This window comes from Peromyscus californicus, unplaced genomic scaffold, assembly GCF_007827085.1.
Source record: "Peromyscus californicus insignis strain IS unplaced genomic scaffold, ASM782708v3 Scaffold_20__1_contigs__length_68692818, whole genome shotgun sequence".
Lineage (NCBI taxonomy): Eukaryota > Metazoa > Chordata > Mammalia > Rodentia > Cricetidae > Peromyscus > Peromyscus californicus.
This window is the reverse complement of record NW_026294503.1, coordinates 57,022,690-57,038,851: the sequence shown is the minus strand read 5'-3', so window position 1 is coordinate 57,038,851 and position 16,162 is coordinate 57,022,690. Positions and strand designations below refer to the sequence as shown.

At 38.1% G+C, this 16,162-nt stretch overlaps 1 protein-coding gene across 3 annotated transcripts in view; it reads right to left on the bottom strand.

Annotated features, from left to right (window-relative positions):
* The window catches only part of Cntn1 (contactin 1), a 305,783-nt gene that overhangs the window by 29,809 nt on the left and 259,812 nt on the right, over positions 1-16,162 (bottom strand). For all 3 annotated transcript variants that reach the window (XM_052748698.1, XM_052748696.1, XM_052748697.1), the window contains 3 exons: positions 7,177-7,363; positions 4,801-4,913; positions 3,276-3,432 (listed from right to left, as the gene is read on the bottom strand). In XM_052748698.1, the coding sequence (XP_052604658.1) occupies positions 3,276-3,432; positions 4,801-4,913; positions 7,177-7,363 (457 nt within the window). The remainder of the gene's footprint in view (positions 1-3,275; positions 3,433-4,800; positions 4,914-7,176; positions 7,364-16,162) is intronic.

The following is a 16,162-nucleotide window of genomic DNA, read 5'->3' as shown; positions in this document are numbered from 1 at the left end:
ATATGTGGAACTGAATTGTATTGCAAAATAAAAATTAAAAAATAAAAATAAAAAAAAATAAAGAAAGCAGACTGAACAAGCCATGGGGAGCAAACCAGAAAGCAGCAGCCCTCCACCGGACTGAGCATCATCTCCTGCCTCCAGGTTCCTGCCCTGTTTGAGTTCCTGCCCTGACTTCCTTTGATGATGAACAGTGATATGGAGGTGTTAGCCAAATAGATCCTTTCCTCCTCAACTTGCTTTAGTCATGAGGTTTCGTCACAGCAGTAGCAATCCTAACTAAAATAACTAACAGGCACAATGGCTGAGGTAAAATCTTCAGAGTAATCATAGAGTGGGAGGAGTATAAACCTTGGCACACTGTGTGGACATGAACTATGCCTGCCTCACTATCGGCATTTTGTATTTGTCCAATTGAGGGACACCACAATGTTTTTGGACATTACAATCAGGAAAAGCACTAAATCCCTGCCTATAGACTTCAGACATAAAACAGAAACAAAAAAGTTTTAATGTTCTTTAAATTTGCAAGGAGGCCTAGAAATTACACATCCGTGGATATACCTTGCTCATGGCAAATGATGCTAACTCATAAGCTTACTTATACATAAACATAAACAAGAAAATTCTAGAGTGGTGCTAATTATCAAACATCTTCCACATTAATGAGTTAATTCCATAATGTTTTTGTGCATTTGTGATTAGACTGAAATAAGTAATTGAAGTACTGAAAAGAGAAGCTTTACTTTAGTTGACAAATGTAACAGAGGGAAATATTCTAGGCTTGTCTGTAGTTTTCTGCAAATGAAGGTTGTGTCTAGAGACTGAAAAGTCTAATTGTCACTTCAGTGGGTGTAAACTGATGCATACTTCCTTCTCAGTGCCAACTAGTAAATTCTTAGAAAAATTTTAAGCAATTGTTAATTCACCATCATGGAAAGTGAAATTGCATAAAATATATTAGCTATATTAAAAAGATTAAAGCAAAGGTATCAAATACTCAAAATATATTACTGCCTAATTTTTTTTTGCTATAGTTTAACATTACTAATGTCTTGAGATTACATCCACATCCACTGCATCACAGGATACTGATAATTTGTAATGCTGTGCTACCATGCAAAGTCTTTGCCTAAACACTGGTGAAATCACATTGAAGCCTGAGGTCAAAGGTAAAACTATTTATACTGTGGAGATGAGCCAACACTACCACGTAGGCTCCTCTCCCTGGAAAGTCAGAAGTTGAGCATTTTCCCACTTCTCACTAGCTGTCACCACTTGGCCACATGCATGGCTACAGTGTCTCTAAACACAAACTGTGGTTTGAAACTGTGAATCAGGTTCTATTTCACCCAAGGAACAAATAAAAATAAAATGCAATATTGCTTGCCATTAAAGCTTAGAATTTAGAAAATGTTTTTAAAGTAATGTTTTTAAATCATCTTCATTTATCAAGCAGTAGTACATGAAAAGAAAGAGCAACCATGCCATGGTGTGGGGGAAAGCTCTCACTACAGAAATAGGAATGGGGTAAGTACTTTCAAAGAGGCCTGGCAATCGAGCAGTAAAATTTCTGTTAATTATTTAAATTCACCTACACAAAGACTTATAAGTAAAGACATTATAAAAATGTACTATTACTGATAATAGAAAAACATGGGATGGGTAGATAAATTTGAAAGAATGTTATGTGCTGTGGAATAATCCTTTTATATTCTGTAAAGATTTGGCACTGAAATTGGTTTAATAAAAAGCTGATAGGCCAGTAGCCAGGCAGGAAGTATAGATGGGACAACCAAACTAAGGATGCTGGGATAAAGAAGGGCAGAGTCAGAGGAGTTGCCAACCAGGTGCATAGGGAGCATGGGATGAATATGCCATGCTAATAAAGGTACCAAGCCATGTGGCAAAGCATAGATAAGAAATATGAGTTAATTTAAAAGTAAAAGCTAGCTAGTAACAAGCCTGAGCTATTGGCCAAGCATTTATAGTTAATATAAACCTCAGTGTGTTTATTTGGGAGCCACTGGCATGACAGGAACTTCCACCTACAATTATGTCTATGTTTCACTAAAGTTTCTAAAATCTTGGGTGATACAGGGACATTCACAGGACAGCCGAGGAAGGTGGATGTAGCATGATCTACTCAACAGAAACCCCACACACAAAATTACATGTACAAGTAGAGTGGCTGGGAGCAGATGAAACATACCATAATTGTTTAAGGCTGAAGAGATATTCCCTAACTTTCTTAGGGATCTATACGTTCTAAATTTTTGAAAGGACACAATAACTAAAATGAAAATTTAAATGTATTTTCCTACCACTTTCTATTTGAAAAAGATATGTATGTGATATGGTGGGCTTAAGGAGAACTTGGCACATGGGAGAAGCTAGAATTATTGTCTGTCATTGTGTTAAGGCATATTTAGTTGGCTTATTATATAATAACACATTTATGTACTTAACTATGAATCACTTTTCTCAATCAATCATTGTTCTCATTGATTTAGCATCTTCTATTTTTATATGCTCTAATAAAATTCTTAAGTTCTCATCAATCTTAATTCAATATAATAAAATTAATAAAGAAATTATGAGAAAAATATTAAAAACTAAGCAAATAATAAGTTGAGTCACTGTCTCAACTACACAGAGTCTAACCAAGCCTGTGATGACAAGCACTCATAGAAAAGCATTGTGTATATTAAGGTACAAAGTAACGGTCACTGTAAAGGAGAAATAATCTACTGTCTTTTCTTATTACTATATTAACATGTGGAACAGAGAAAGATAAGTCAGAAGAATACTTAAAATAGATTTCCTCTTGAAATATAAATGAAATTTTGACTGTTACTAAATAATTGCCTAGTATTATTGTTTGTGCTTTTAATGCCTTATACTTTAAATATGATATTCATTTTAAGATATTTAATAAAAACATATTCAGGGTACAAACACAATATTTATATAATGTAGTAATCACCACAATCCAATAAACACCTCTAGCATCTTCCATGATGCATGTTAGGTTCTAAGACACATTCATCTTATACATTTTTAATGGTGCTTTGACATCTAAATCATGATCAGTGGATAGGTGCTATGTTATGAATTTACTTTTTCAAACTCTGTGGCATGCTTGACATTTGAATTTGCTTAGGAAAATGCTGATGTTGTGAATGCCAGTTCTACCTTCCCTCTTGAGAAGCTACGCATAGGGCACAGAAACTCACAGGTAACTTAACAGAAATAGTTCTTAGATGATGGCTTACCTGAAATTTTAACTTGAGACACTACTCCATCTCCCCCATCACTGTGTGCTCGAACCTCGACAACATACTCTCCGCCTTTGGGGACTGGGACTTCTATGGAGTGTTTATGGGTTGAGAACAACTTGCCATCATGCTGCCCATCAGGTCTATAGAGTATCTACAGAGTCCCAAATTGTGAATAGTTAATGAAGTCACAATTCTGAGCCAATGACTAATGTTAACATCAGCATACAATGCAAACTCTTTGGTTCATAAAAACAAGCACATTCAAACTTGGACGGAACATTCACTCTGTTTTTGATTCCCTGAGAATTGGGTCCTGCTGTTCTGGGGCTTATTCAAAAGCATGTGCCATAAGGTCAAGTGCTTTTTTGTTGTTGTTCATTTGTTTACTTTTGTTTTGAAATGACTGGACATATGCCATGAAAAAGATGTATCTTTTTCAGGAAAATATGAAATGAAAGCTTGTCACATTTTGAAGTGGCTCAGCAACGTTCTCCCAGTTTTAAGCCTTTTCCACATTATTCCTAGAGCTTACATTGCTAGTTCAATAGCATGGTATAGAGAATCCACGGAAATAACCCTTTTCCTTTCAGTTTACAGTGAGGGAGAAAGGCAACATGATAATCGGCAGCCCCAGACAAACAAAAGTGAATGCATTCTGTCTCCTGTCTAAGCAATGATTTCTATGAGAGCTCCATTCTTTAAAGCAGGTATTCTATTTATCTTAATCAGTTGCCATAGATTTTTTCCTAAAATCTACTAAAGATGTTTTCTTTTTTTTTTAGTAGTTAATTTTATTAAATAATTTGTAAACTGAGACTAATATACTGACATTAGAGGAAATCACCTCACGTTGTTTCACCATCTTGGCATAGGTGATACCAAGTGCCATAACATTCCTCTTTATCTGTCGGAACAGTATTGGGTGAAGGCGGGACAAATCCTTCCTCTACAGGAAAGTCATGTCCATGTCTCAATACACCTGGCTTAAATGGAGCACCAAATTCCTAGAGGACATTCTACCCACGTCCTCATTCCCTTTTCCTCATGAGGCTCTGCCGGACTTTTCCACCAATCAATCTGAGATGCTCTAACCCAAATATTTCTATTCAAGTGAGTACAATAGAGTAGACAAAGCAGAGGTCTCACCTCAACTGACGCCTTTGGGACTAAACAGCATTGAACAGCGTACGTGAAATACAGCCAAAAACAAGTGAGAATTTTCAAGGAAGCTTTGACAGAAACATTAATGACATTTGAATTCAAATCCAGAAAAAGTGCTACTGGGTGATAATGAGCTCTTTAGAGCTGTGCCTGAAAGGTCATTCCTCAGCCCTTTCTTAGACACATTTTTAAAGATGTTTTCTTATCTAAAGATTTGTCATGAGACTCTGTCTTCTGACTCTGCTGCGTGATTAGAATGAGAAAGCCAAAAGGATTTTCCTGATAGCTGAAGCCACACATATCAGTGTCAGCAGGAATAAAGCTAACATGGAGACTAGGCTAGGCACTTCTTACTTACCTTGTATCCTGTCACCGTAGATTCATTTGAGAGGGCAACAACATGATCCCACGTGATTATATAGTGGGAGCCAGACCTCACAGAACTGAGGATCCTTGGTGGTTGGCTGGGAGCTGTGGGAAGAAGGAACAGGTAATGAGTGGGTCACCAGACTGAACCTTGGTTCTGCAAACTATATCCCATGTGGGTCTGTGGTGCTGAGGAGAATGATGCTGTCAGCAAGAGCCACCCATCCGAGGATTAATTCATACGCCAGGCACCATGCACAGCATGGCACTGTGCATTCAAGAGCTCACCTAACTCACCCAGGTGTTTGTGAGACAAGGAGTAAAATTGTCTTTATTCTCTTCTCACCTGATTTCTTTCTCTTCTGGTCTCTTCAGACTGTTGCCGTCAAGGTCACCAATCTTGACCAAATCTAATGGTGTGTCTTACAGCTGCTTCTGACTTTTCAGAGAGGATGGTTTTCTAGATCTCTTGCTCTTTCCTCGAATCCCTTGTGTCTTATCAGGACCCCCCCCGACTCTTTGTTGCTGTTTTCTCTCTGGTTGATCATTGAGAATTAACTCTGCGCTTTCTGATCAATATACAGGTGTTGAAAGGGCTTCAGATTTGATTCTGCATACACATCCCTACTCTATCTGTGAATCTTTCACAAACATTTAAAAACTCCAAGTCAGTCTATAGCCCTAATCTATCTGTTGTCCTCTGAATATGTGTTGAACTTATTGTCTATATTGAATGTCTGATGTCCAAATATAATATAATAAGGGTGAATTACTGGTTGCTGTGTAATGTCAAGTCTGCCTTTTATGAGTATTTCCTATCATTTGAAAACTGCACAAGCATGCTTCTAGTTTCTCAAGCAAAAATCTGGTATTTGTTCTTTTCTTCTATTTATTGCCAACACCCAAGTTACCAATATGTTCAGCCAACTCCACATGAGGAATAATTTCCACATCTCTCTACACTACCTCTTCATACGAGCTGCCAATGGTTCTCTTCTCAAATCTGGACTGGCTTTTCTGCTTTTACTCTAATTGTGACAACGCTTGTATGGAAGTCAGAACAATGTTTTCAAATATCATAACTGGGTATCTTTCTGACTTAAAAAAAACTGGTTATTATCACACTCAGAAAGTACCCCAACTTTTAATGAGGACCTACAAAATACTTCACATTTTGAAAGTTCAACACACTCTCCCCTCTTTACCTCAGAGTCATGTTTTGGTCCTAATGGTATTTCCAAAATTAAATATTTTAAATTCTGCTTATTTTTTTTCTATCCAAAACAGTCTTCTCCCAGCTTGTCACAAAATGGGTCCCTCTTATTTTTCATCACTTTCAGGGCATTGTTTCAAAGTCCTTCCAGCTACTCCTCCAAATTTGACTGCCACACAAGTCACTTTCAGTTTTATCAGTTCACTTATCCTATTGTCTTGTGGATGTAACCATATTTATTTAACAGGGTTTTAGCTTGAGTTGTAAGGTTTGGTGTGGTCTCCTTCACATCTCTTCTATGTAAACCTATTCTGGACATAATACATATTTGTAATAAGAGAATAGGATGAAGAAGAAAAAAATGGTGCTCCATTTGCAAAATAAAGAAGAGCAAGATTTTAAGAGGAAAGCTAATTGTCTGCTGTCATGGGTTTAGTGCAGTTCCAAGTAGAACTCACAACCACGTCTGACACTGTCTACCTCTGTCAGTGTACTAGGAGATACGTTCCTTAGTGATTCTCGTAACATTGCAAACCCTAACGGTGAGCATTCTTAGAGATACTTGTGAATGCCTCTAGAGTCCTGCCGACAAGTGTTCCTGTGTCTACATAGTCAACTGGGTTCCAGAAGAAACATGTCAAAGTGAAGCTGTAGAGATAAGAATGCCCAGGTCTGAGCAGAACAGACAAACTTGTCATGTGAACGAAGAGACCAGAGAGCAGTTGCATCACCAGAGAATTTAGTTTGTATCTATGTTATACAGTGATGATCTAGGAATGAAGTATAGGAAAATGAGCACAATTGTGATTTTTATCATGCTACTGATGCATCTGTATGAAAACAAATTTAAATTAACCAACTTAGAAGGTAGACGAATTGATTTTCTAATGGTCTGCAGTTTGAAGGAGGGTCCTTCTAAGGGTACTGGGAAGTAGAATAAAAAATGTGTAAGAGCTTGCTTCTCAGGTCTCCCTTATCGACAACAGCTAGGAATGCTGAAAGACATTCTGCAGCACTATAGAGGATGTGGCACTGAAAACCAAAAGTCTATGAGGAGCTAGATAGAACATTCTTTACATACGTGCCTACAATCATGATCTCAATTTAATCAAGTGGTAGCTTTGGATGTTTCTAAAATCAGGTTATGATACTCACGGGCTTTTCTGGTGAAGGCCTCGATCACGTCGCTTGAAGGGCCACACCCGGCACTGTTGCAGGCTCCCACCTCGATGAAGTACTGGGTGTCAGGCAGAAGGTTCTCTAGCCTAGCCGAATACTCCTGGCTTGTGACTTGGACTCGATGTGCAGCTGCTTCTTTGTCATGCGCAGCCCAGTACCGAATCTGCAAATATCCAAGGGAAGTGACGCTTGGCTGCAATTCGCCTCTTGGTGTGAAAAGTTTACTGCTGTGGGTTTTGTTTCACTAGTATGGTGTCACCACAGTGTCAGTGACACATACCAGCACATTTACATTTACCCTCTTGTTGGCCTTTGCACTGTGAGATCTAACTAGTGCAATTAAGTAAAATCCACACTCCACTGACTGTAGTTGCCTTGTGTCCATGAGAGAGATAGAGGAGGCAGGAAGGCGGGTAGTTCTGCTTTCAAAATACGAAAGTGATCGTCTCTGCGAATATTTGTGACAATAACTTCAATCTTAATGTCTTGTTTTATGTCTGCTTACATGGTTTCGATTCATTATGAGCTTTTGATAGTTTGGCAGAAATATACCTAGCTTGACAAAGGTATATTTGTCATTGTGTGGCCTAGAGTGCACTGGCTAATAACTTTCTTCTAACAAAATCCTTTCAGATGTAAGTAGGGAGGAAAGACTATGTATGCATATATATATGTATGCTAGCCATTTACTTTCACTCCCTTAAAATATCAAATCAATACACCTTATAATCATTTATGATTATTTTATTGTGTGTGTGTGTGTGTCTGAGTGTGTGCATGTGTGCATACATGATTGTAGCTATGGACTACATGTGGAAGTCCGAGGACAGCTTGTAGAAGCAATTTCTCTCATTCCATCTTGTTGGCCCATTGAACTCACAGTTCCAGACTCTGGAAAATACCTAATTATTTGGTGAGTTATACAAGTTACCTCCAATTAAGATATTTAAAAAAAAAAACATTTTCTATGTTATCATTAGAAACTATTACTTTTGTTAACTACAGCCTTCTTTGTCTCAAAGCTTAATACAAGTTATAAATTTGAATTTGATTCTTAAAGACAGGTAGGTATTAAATCAATAAATATATCTAAAACCTGAATAAAAATTAATTTTATGTACATATTCAAATTTTACATATTTAGATACTCTGCTTACAGCAATGGGAATTTATTTTTAAAACCAGCCAAAATGCCCTGATAAAAATCACCTAATGTAATATATTAAGTTTCTCACTTACGTTAGCACATGTGTGACCGTTATACATTGGAATACAGTGAGCCAAGCCCACTTGTGTGGACGAATTTCTAAATGGTCTTATTAAATAAAAAACATGGAGCCAAATATAGGGGTGAAAGCCTTAGAGAAAGATCAGGGAAATAGCAAAGCCATAGCTAAACTTACCTCACCAACTCAGCTGCTTCCAAATGCGAGTTACTTCCTGTCTACCCATGCCTTTATTACCTTGCTGTTCTGCCATCTCATTGGCTCTCTTAGCTCAGCTACCTCATTCCTCTTCCTACACAGCTCTGTCACTTTCTGTCTGTCTGTACAGACCTCAAGGTCTCTATGGTTGTTACTGGGATTAAAGGCATGTGTCATCATGCTTGGCTCTCTTCCCTAGAGTGGCCTTGAACACACAGAGATCCTGCCTGCTAAGTGATAGGATTAAGGGCATGTGCTACTGCTGCCTGACTTCTTTGTTTACTTAAAATGGCTTGCTATTTCCTCTGATCTCCAGGCAAACTTTATTTATTAACTCACATTTCAGCACAAGTAAAGTATCACCGCACACTTGGTACATTGTAAGCTTTACATGTCAGATGTGTGGGTTTCCAAATCCTGGATAATTGCTCATTGTTTATTGGCTTCTTCTGTGTTATTTTACTTTCCTTCTAATGATCATTTTGATGATGTCACTATCATATTTTTGAATGGTTTTGATGGAATCACTGGCATTTCTATCATCTCAAAACAGAACGAGTGAAAATGCACCACAGGCTGATTTCTGCTGACAGGTGTGTTTTAGACTTCTGGATAGGGCAAGAGCCTCTTGGGAAGACTCCAGTTGTACACGGCCATCTACACCTGACAGTTTTTGTCACACTGGTTCTGAGGATAAAACTCAGGCCATGATCAATGTGGGACTTTGAACTAGACAATGCACAAGGCATTTTTCTTGTTAAACAGAGGAGAAATACAATGAGTATTTACATTCTGAAAAATTCCAGACACTTCATTAGGATCATCCACATAAAATACCTTCTAAACAAACATAGAAGGGTAGAATGCATCCTGGCATACAGCCATTAAAACCAAGGACTTTAAGGTTCCTGAGTCTTGACATTTATATGTATTGATTAACAACGTCTTAAAACATTATTTCATAGTAGTGCTTACATTCACTTCAAAGAGGAGTTTATAGACCATGCTGAATAATTTATATTAACTTGACACAAGTTAGAGTCATCTGAGAGGAATGAACAACAAATTCAAAAATGCCTCCATAAGATCAGGATATAGGCAAGCCTATAGGGCATTTTCTTAATTAGTGACTAATGTAGGAGAGCCCAGCCCACTGTGGGTGGTGCCGCCCCTGTGTTGGTAGTCCTGGGTTCTATAGGAAAGCAGGCTGAGCAAGCCATGGGAAGTCAGCCAGTCTGCTCTCTCATTCACGGCCTCTGCATCAGCTCCTGCCTCCAGGTTCCTGCCCTGTTTGAGTTCCCTCCTTGAGTGTCTTCAATCATGAACTGTGATGCAGAATCAAAGACGCAATAAATCCTTTCATTCCCCAACTTGCTTTTAGTCATGTTTTTAGTTGCTGTTTCATCACAGCAACAGTAACCCTAACTAAGACACAGAATAAAACAATATAAAGATTTCTATAAAATTCATGTGATAAAATGAGGAATAACACATTTTTTACTCAAAATTCCATGTGACATTTGGAATGTCAGATAAAAGGACATAACTATAATTTTTTTTTTTTTTTTGGTTTTTCGAGACAGGGTTTCTCTGTGTAGCTTTGCGCCTTTCCTGGAACTCACTTGGTAGCCCAGGCTGGCCTCGAACTCTTTGATGTTATATCCTAAAAAGATGCATTCTTTTGTTTATCCAACTCTCTAAAGACCTATAGAGTTACAGTTTTTAATAAACATTTAGAACCAACAGAAGTGATGATCTTGTAACTTGGGATCAAAAAGATCATTTAAAGGAGCCCCCAGTGTCTTTGTTTTAAAATGTAACCTGTATGGCTTTGTTCCTATGAAACCAACATTTCACAAATAAACACAGATAGCTTCCTTGCATAGTTAGCCTCTCTTTAAATATGTTTACTCATGACTTATGTTTTAAAAGAGTCCTAAAGTGAGCAGAAGTAGGTATATGAACACAAAATGTGGCATTATCCCATGGGCAAGAGTCAGGAGTCCTCATATCTCACTGACAGTCTAAGGGCAGTTATTTGGTATGGGAGGAAATTCATTTTCCTCATTGATATACCAACCAGTAAGGTTCTTATGTTCTAGTAAACACCCACCCTACCACCACTCAGACTCCTATTAACAAACTTAATTAAATCCAGTGGAGTGGGCCAAAAGAAAATATGTCAAAGTACCAGGGGTGGGTATAAGAGAGCGTAATGGGAGTGAAAATGCCCAAAATTCAAAACTGTCAAAGAATATAATAAACATTTTTTTAAAAATATGACATTAACATTTTCATCTGAATTAGTTGTTAATTGTGAAGTTAGAATTCATTTCCAAATAGAGGATAGACTTGGGCTTCTTGATCTTTCAGCCTGCTAATGTGTGTTAAACATTAAACTGATCCATGAGAAAATGATTCAGTGTAAGGGACACAGCCTGAAGTGTCGATGGGAGCAAATGTAACACTTCGGGTTCCTCACCAGGAAGTTCACCAGAGAAGAGACACGAATCAGTTGGAACCTACTATCTCCAGCAGCAGAGGAAGTACACAATAAATAAGAGAGTCTCACTTTATTAATAAATAATACATTTGCTTTTGCATGTGTCTATGTATGCAGGTGCATTTTTGTGTGGGAGTGCATGTGCACACATGTGTGGATATGTGAAGATAAACTCAGGTTTCTTTATGAGTTCTACACACACACACACACACACACACTTTACTGGCTTAGAGCTTGCCAAGTAGGCTAAGTGAGCTAGCCCCCGAGCTTCCTGGATTCAGTTATCTCTGTTTTCCTAGCTCTGGGATAATAAGCACACACCACTACACCTGCCTATTTTTGTCACACTGGTCCTGAGGATAAAACTCAGACCCTCATGTTTGACAGGCAAACACTTTACTAGTTAAGCTATCTCCCCAACACCATAAATTCACCTGTATATTCTAGAACAACATACCTTACATTTGCTTCTCTCTAGTTTTAATGTTGTGGCATCGACCTGTTTCTCTATTTGTTTTTAAAAGTATCCAAAGGACCCTTGTCTACTGTTAGCTTATAATAGTGCCTATTAAATAATTAATAATTGCACCACTCTTTGCTCTGCACTTTTCCAAGATGGTCAACTCTGTGAGGGCAGATATATACTATTCTAGGACCCTAGAACAAGTATTTATTAGATGCCCACTGTCTTCTAGGCACTGTGCTAGATGCTAAGGGTGTCATGGAGAACCAAGCAAATGTGCTCTTGGTCTTCATAATTCTTGCTTAAAATTAAATAAAAAGATGATTCAAAACATTAATATATATATAATTATTAGTATAATAGAGATTTAAGTGTTGAATTTGGTTCTAAAAATGTATTCTTCCTAAAAGTATCTGAAAACTAAGAGAATAATCTCAGAGAAGATTCTAGGCCTTAGGTGTACTAAGGAATAGGATACTTAGAATGTGTTTATGTGCCCTAACAATAGCTCTTTTGTTCTGAGTCTGTTGCTTCCCATAATCCTTTGACCTCATTTTCCCGGAGAGCATCAGGCCATGGCAAGAGATGCTCCTGGTTATGATGTGCTCAGCATTTTAGATCTTTTAAAAACTTTGACCTATTTTACAATTTGCTATCTGTTTGTTTCATATCATATTTCTGAATTAATTTTTTCCTAAAATCAGGAGGTTTATGCAAGACATACCCTATTTCTTGTGACTAGTCCTCTAATAAAGATTTAATACTCTAGGCAAGACTGAGTATGATACTTTAAATAAAAATGTAACAGACAAACAGAAAACCTCAGTCTCAGCAAAAGATACAACTGTAAATTATCCAGATGCCAGACTAACACAAGCAATAGACCATTCTATGACAGTTAACAATGCCAATCATTAAAATCTCTGTTGGTAAACCTATTGGGAGTTCTTCAAAAATCCCTTTTCACTGGGCTAGAGAGATAGGCCAGGGATTAAGATCACTGGTTGCACTTGCAGAGGACCTGAGTTCAGCTCCCAACATCCACATGGTGGTTTATAATAGCCTGTAACTTCATTTTCAGAATGATATGGTACCCTGTTCTGACTCAGTGGGCACTTCCCACAAGCGGTGCACATACATACATGCGGGCAAAACCCTCATACACAGAAGATGAAAATAAAGAAATCTTGATATTTTTTATTCCGGTCTTTGGTGCAGACATCAACCTATGCTGAACAGGCTGCAGACAGTTTCTAGTGAATATAAGACAGCTTGTCTTTCTGCCTCTGCCAACAGCAATGCCTCTACATTCAGCCTGTCCAGTGTGAAACTCACTCAGTAGGTGCTGGCAGTGGCATGATGAGGGGAGGATGGATTGACCTTCTCTCCAAACCAGAGCCACTCTGAATCGCAGATACCAAGTTTAAAAGTCTCTAGGGCGGACTGTTGGCTGGTCAAAGTAGCTGCCATTAACAGCTACTGTATCTAATGATTACTTAGTCATTTCTTCCCAACCATTCCCTAGAGCAACGTTAAAATAAGTTAAAAAAATAATAAAAGACTCACTTTTCCCCATTTCTCTGTGTTAGAGATGCTGACTAAGACAGATGCCTTCTCCAAAAGAAGACAATGGAGCCCTCTCTGAAGACTGCTACACACTCAGCTAAGTTTCCCCTGTAACTTCCTATGGCCTCTGCATGACAAATCCCCTGTGATGACTGTATTCACAGTAACTCTGCTCACAAGCATCTTGCAATCACAGCCTATTTGGCTTATTTTCATTACATGATTTTAGCAAATGTTCTTCCATTGAGTGAACAGACTAAGTCTTTTGTGAACTCCTGAGTAGGAGCTCAATGTTGTCAAAACACCACAGATAAGAATAACTTCACATCATAGGAAAACTGTAGGTTAAGACTGGAAGTGGGGAACTCTTTCATCAAGAAGAGTGGGAATGAGTTTTAAACTTTCCAAGATACATTTTAAAATCAGACAGACAGACAGACAGACAGACACACACACACACACACACAGAGGGAGAGACAGAGACAGAGACACAGAGAGAGATTAATTTTTAGATTCAACTACCTGTAGTGCTTATTTGATGTATCAAGAAGTTAATCTTGAATTGGGCCTAATCATGCAAGATGTAGGATTTTCTTGCCACTGTAGCACGAATCTTAAAAGGTCTTATTAATAAGAACAAACCTGAAGTCAGGTATTGGGGTGAATGCTGGAAGATCAGAGAAGCAGAACAAGCCACAGCTTCCTCACCTCGCCAGTTCCTCAGCTGATCCTGTTTCCTCAGACTGGAAGCCTCTGAGTCCTCATTCAAATGGATCTCAGCTGAACTGCTACTCAAAAGCCTAAAAGCTTAACCAGGCAAAAGCTTCTAGTTCCTCATCCTCACTCCTTAAATACCTTTCTGCTTTCTGACATCACTTCCTGGGATTAAACAGCCATGCCTGGCTGTTTCCAATGTGGCTTTAAACTCACAGAGATCCAGATGGATTTCTGCCTCTGGAATGCTAGGATTAAAGGCGTGAGTGCCACCATGTTCTAGCCTCTGTATCTAGTGGCTGTTCTGTTCTCTGACCCCAGATAAGTTTATTAGGGTGCACAATATTTTGGGGAACACAATACCACCACATACCACTGTATTTTGTTTCATATTTTTAATATGGTGCTTTTGTTATAACTCAGACTTATCATGTAGTTTAGGAAAGGGAAAGGGCTGTTTTTCATGACCATCTATGTCATGAAATGGCATTGGCTTCTCACATATTTTAAAATCAAAACAATAATCCTATCATAGTCAGTGTACCTCATCCCATATATTCACAGGAATATTTTCTTACAGGGGAAGTAAGTGCTAGTTCCTTTTCTCTTTTAAGCCTTTATTTTTGTCTGATTGATAGTCAAGGTTCTGAATGAGAAACTTTTTAAGAATGAATAGAAAGATTAATTCTAAGATTTACTTCAAGCATTGTAAATTGTTTGTTCTCAGGACAAAGTCCAGATTAAAACCTGACTATGTAAATTATCAGTCAGACATGTGGTGTGAGAATTCAGTAGATGAACTTTATTATGTGTTCAATAGAGACTCAACATCTGCTTTCATCCTTGGATCTATGAATATCCTAGTCCTCCTCCTCCTTTCTTACTCCTCTTCCTCTTCCTCCTCCTCCTCATCATCATCACCATCACCATTGTCACAGTCACTTCTAAAGGCCTGTGACACAGAGCAGGGAAAAGCCCACATGTGGGTTAAGTTCCTTTCCATGATCTGATGAGGCAAGTGTGACTTCCTCAACTTTAGACATGAAGAAACCGAGAACGTTTGTGGAAATTCTCCCCAAGTTTGCTGAGGGACAGAGATGGTATATGGAGCCATGTCTGCTTTGCACCAGAGTTCATAACTTTGTATAATGTCATGCTCCAAAGAGCCAGAATTCTGGGAGACTAAGCTATGTCAGGGCACAGGCTCTGCTCTTCAAATTATCTTCTGGAAAAAAAAACCTATTTGCCAAAGATCACTTTTTGCCCTTTGTGAATACTTACTTGAGATACATTCTGAATCAGAAAGCCTATATTCTGATTGTTGTATGAATGACTGACATCACTATATAGCTTTCCACATCTTTTTTTACCATGTTGGTTGAAATATATGACAAAGTTACTATATAATTTGATAGCATGTTCTTTTTTACATTTTTATTTTATGTATAGGGGGTGCTTTGCCCTCATATGTGTATTTGGACCATATTCATGCCTTGTACCAACAGAGGCCAGCAGAGGGCATCAGATCCTCTGGAACTGGAGTTACAAATCATTTTGAGCCAACATGCAGGTGCTGGGAAAGGATACCAGGTCCTCCTAGAAGAGCAGCCACTGCTCTTAACCATTGAGCCATCTCTCTAGCCCTTAACAAGCATTTCTTAATAGAGTAAAAAGCACATTTTATCCATTGACTCAATGAGATAGATTATATACTTTTATGTTTTATTGGATAGAGATAAATGATACAAAGGATGAAAAAAATGCCCTTGTAGTCCAAACTTAATTTTTGTTTCAATCATTAAATACCAATGTGCTCTCCCAAAGGCACAAGGCTTAATGACAGAGATTTACAGCATCTGGTGAGTCTTTCCTTGATACTGCTTTCCCACCTGCTTAATGTGATTCAGAGTTGCTAATTTGTAAATACTGGCTACTGTTAGTCTGCTCTTGTCATTTCCAGCCTCCTTAATCTGAGCCCTTGCAAAAACACTCAGAGATCTACCCAAATCATGACCTGTGGTGCAACAATCCCTTCTTGTTAGTCTGTGTCTTTCTGCTTAAAGGCTTTGGTTCCTTTTGTGGCCAGATCTCAGGACTCTGGCCTCCAGAGAACCAATATGTAATCACTTCATTAAACAGAACCTTATTATTACTATCAGAACTTGTGATGATTGTTAGTGACTGTTAATGCAACAGGAATTAGAATCACAATGGAAATAAATCTCCATGTATATCTATAAAGAATTTTCTTCTTTGGGTTAAGAGGTAGGAAGACCCATCTTAAGTGTGGGT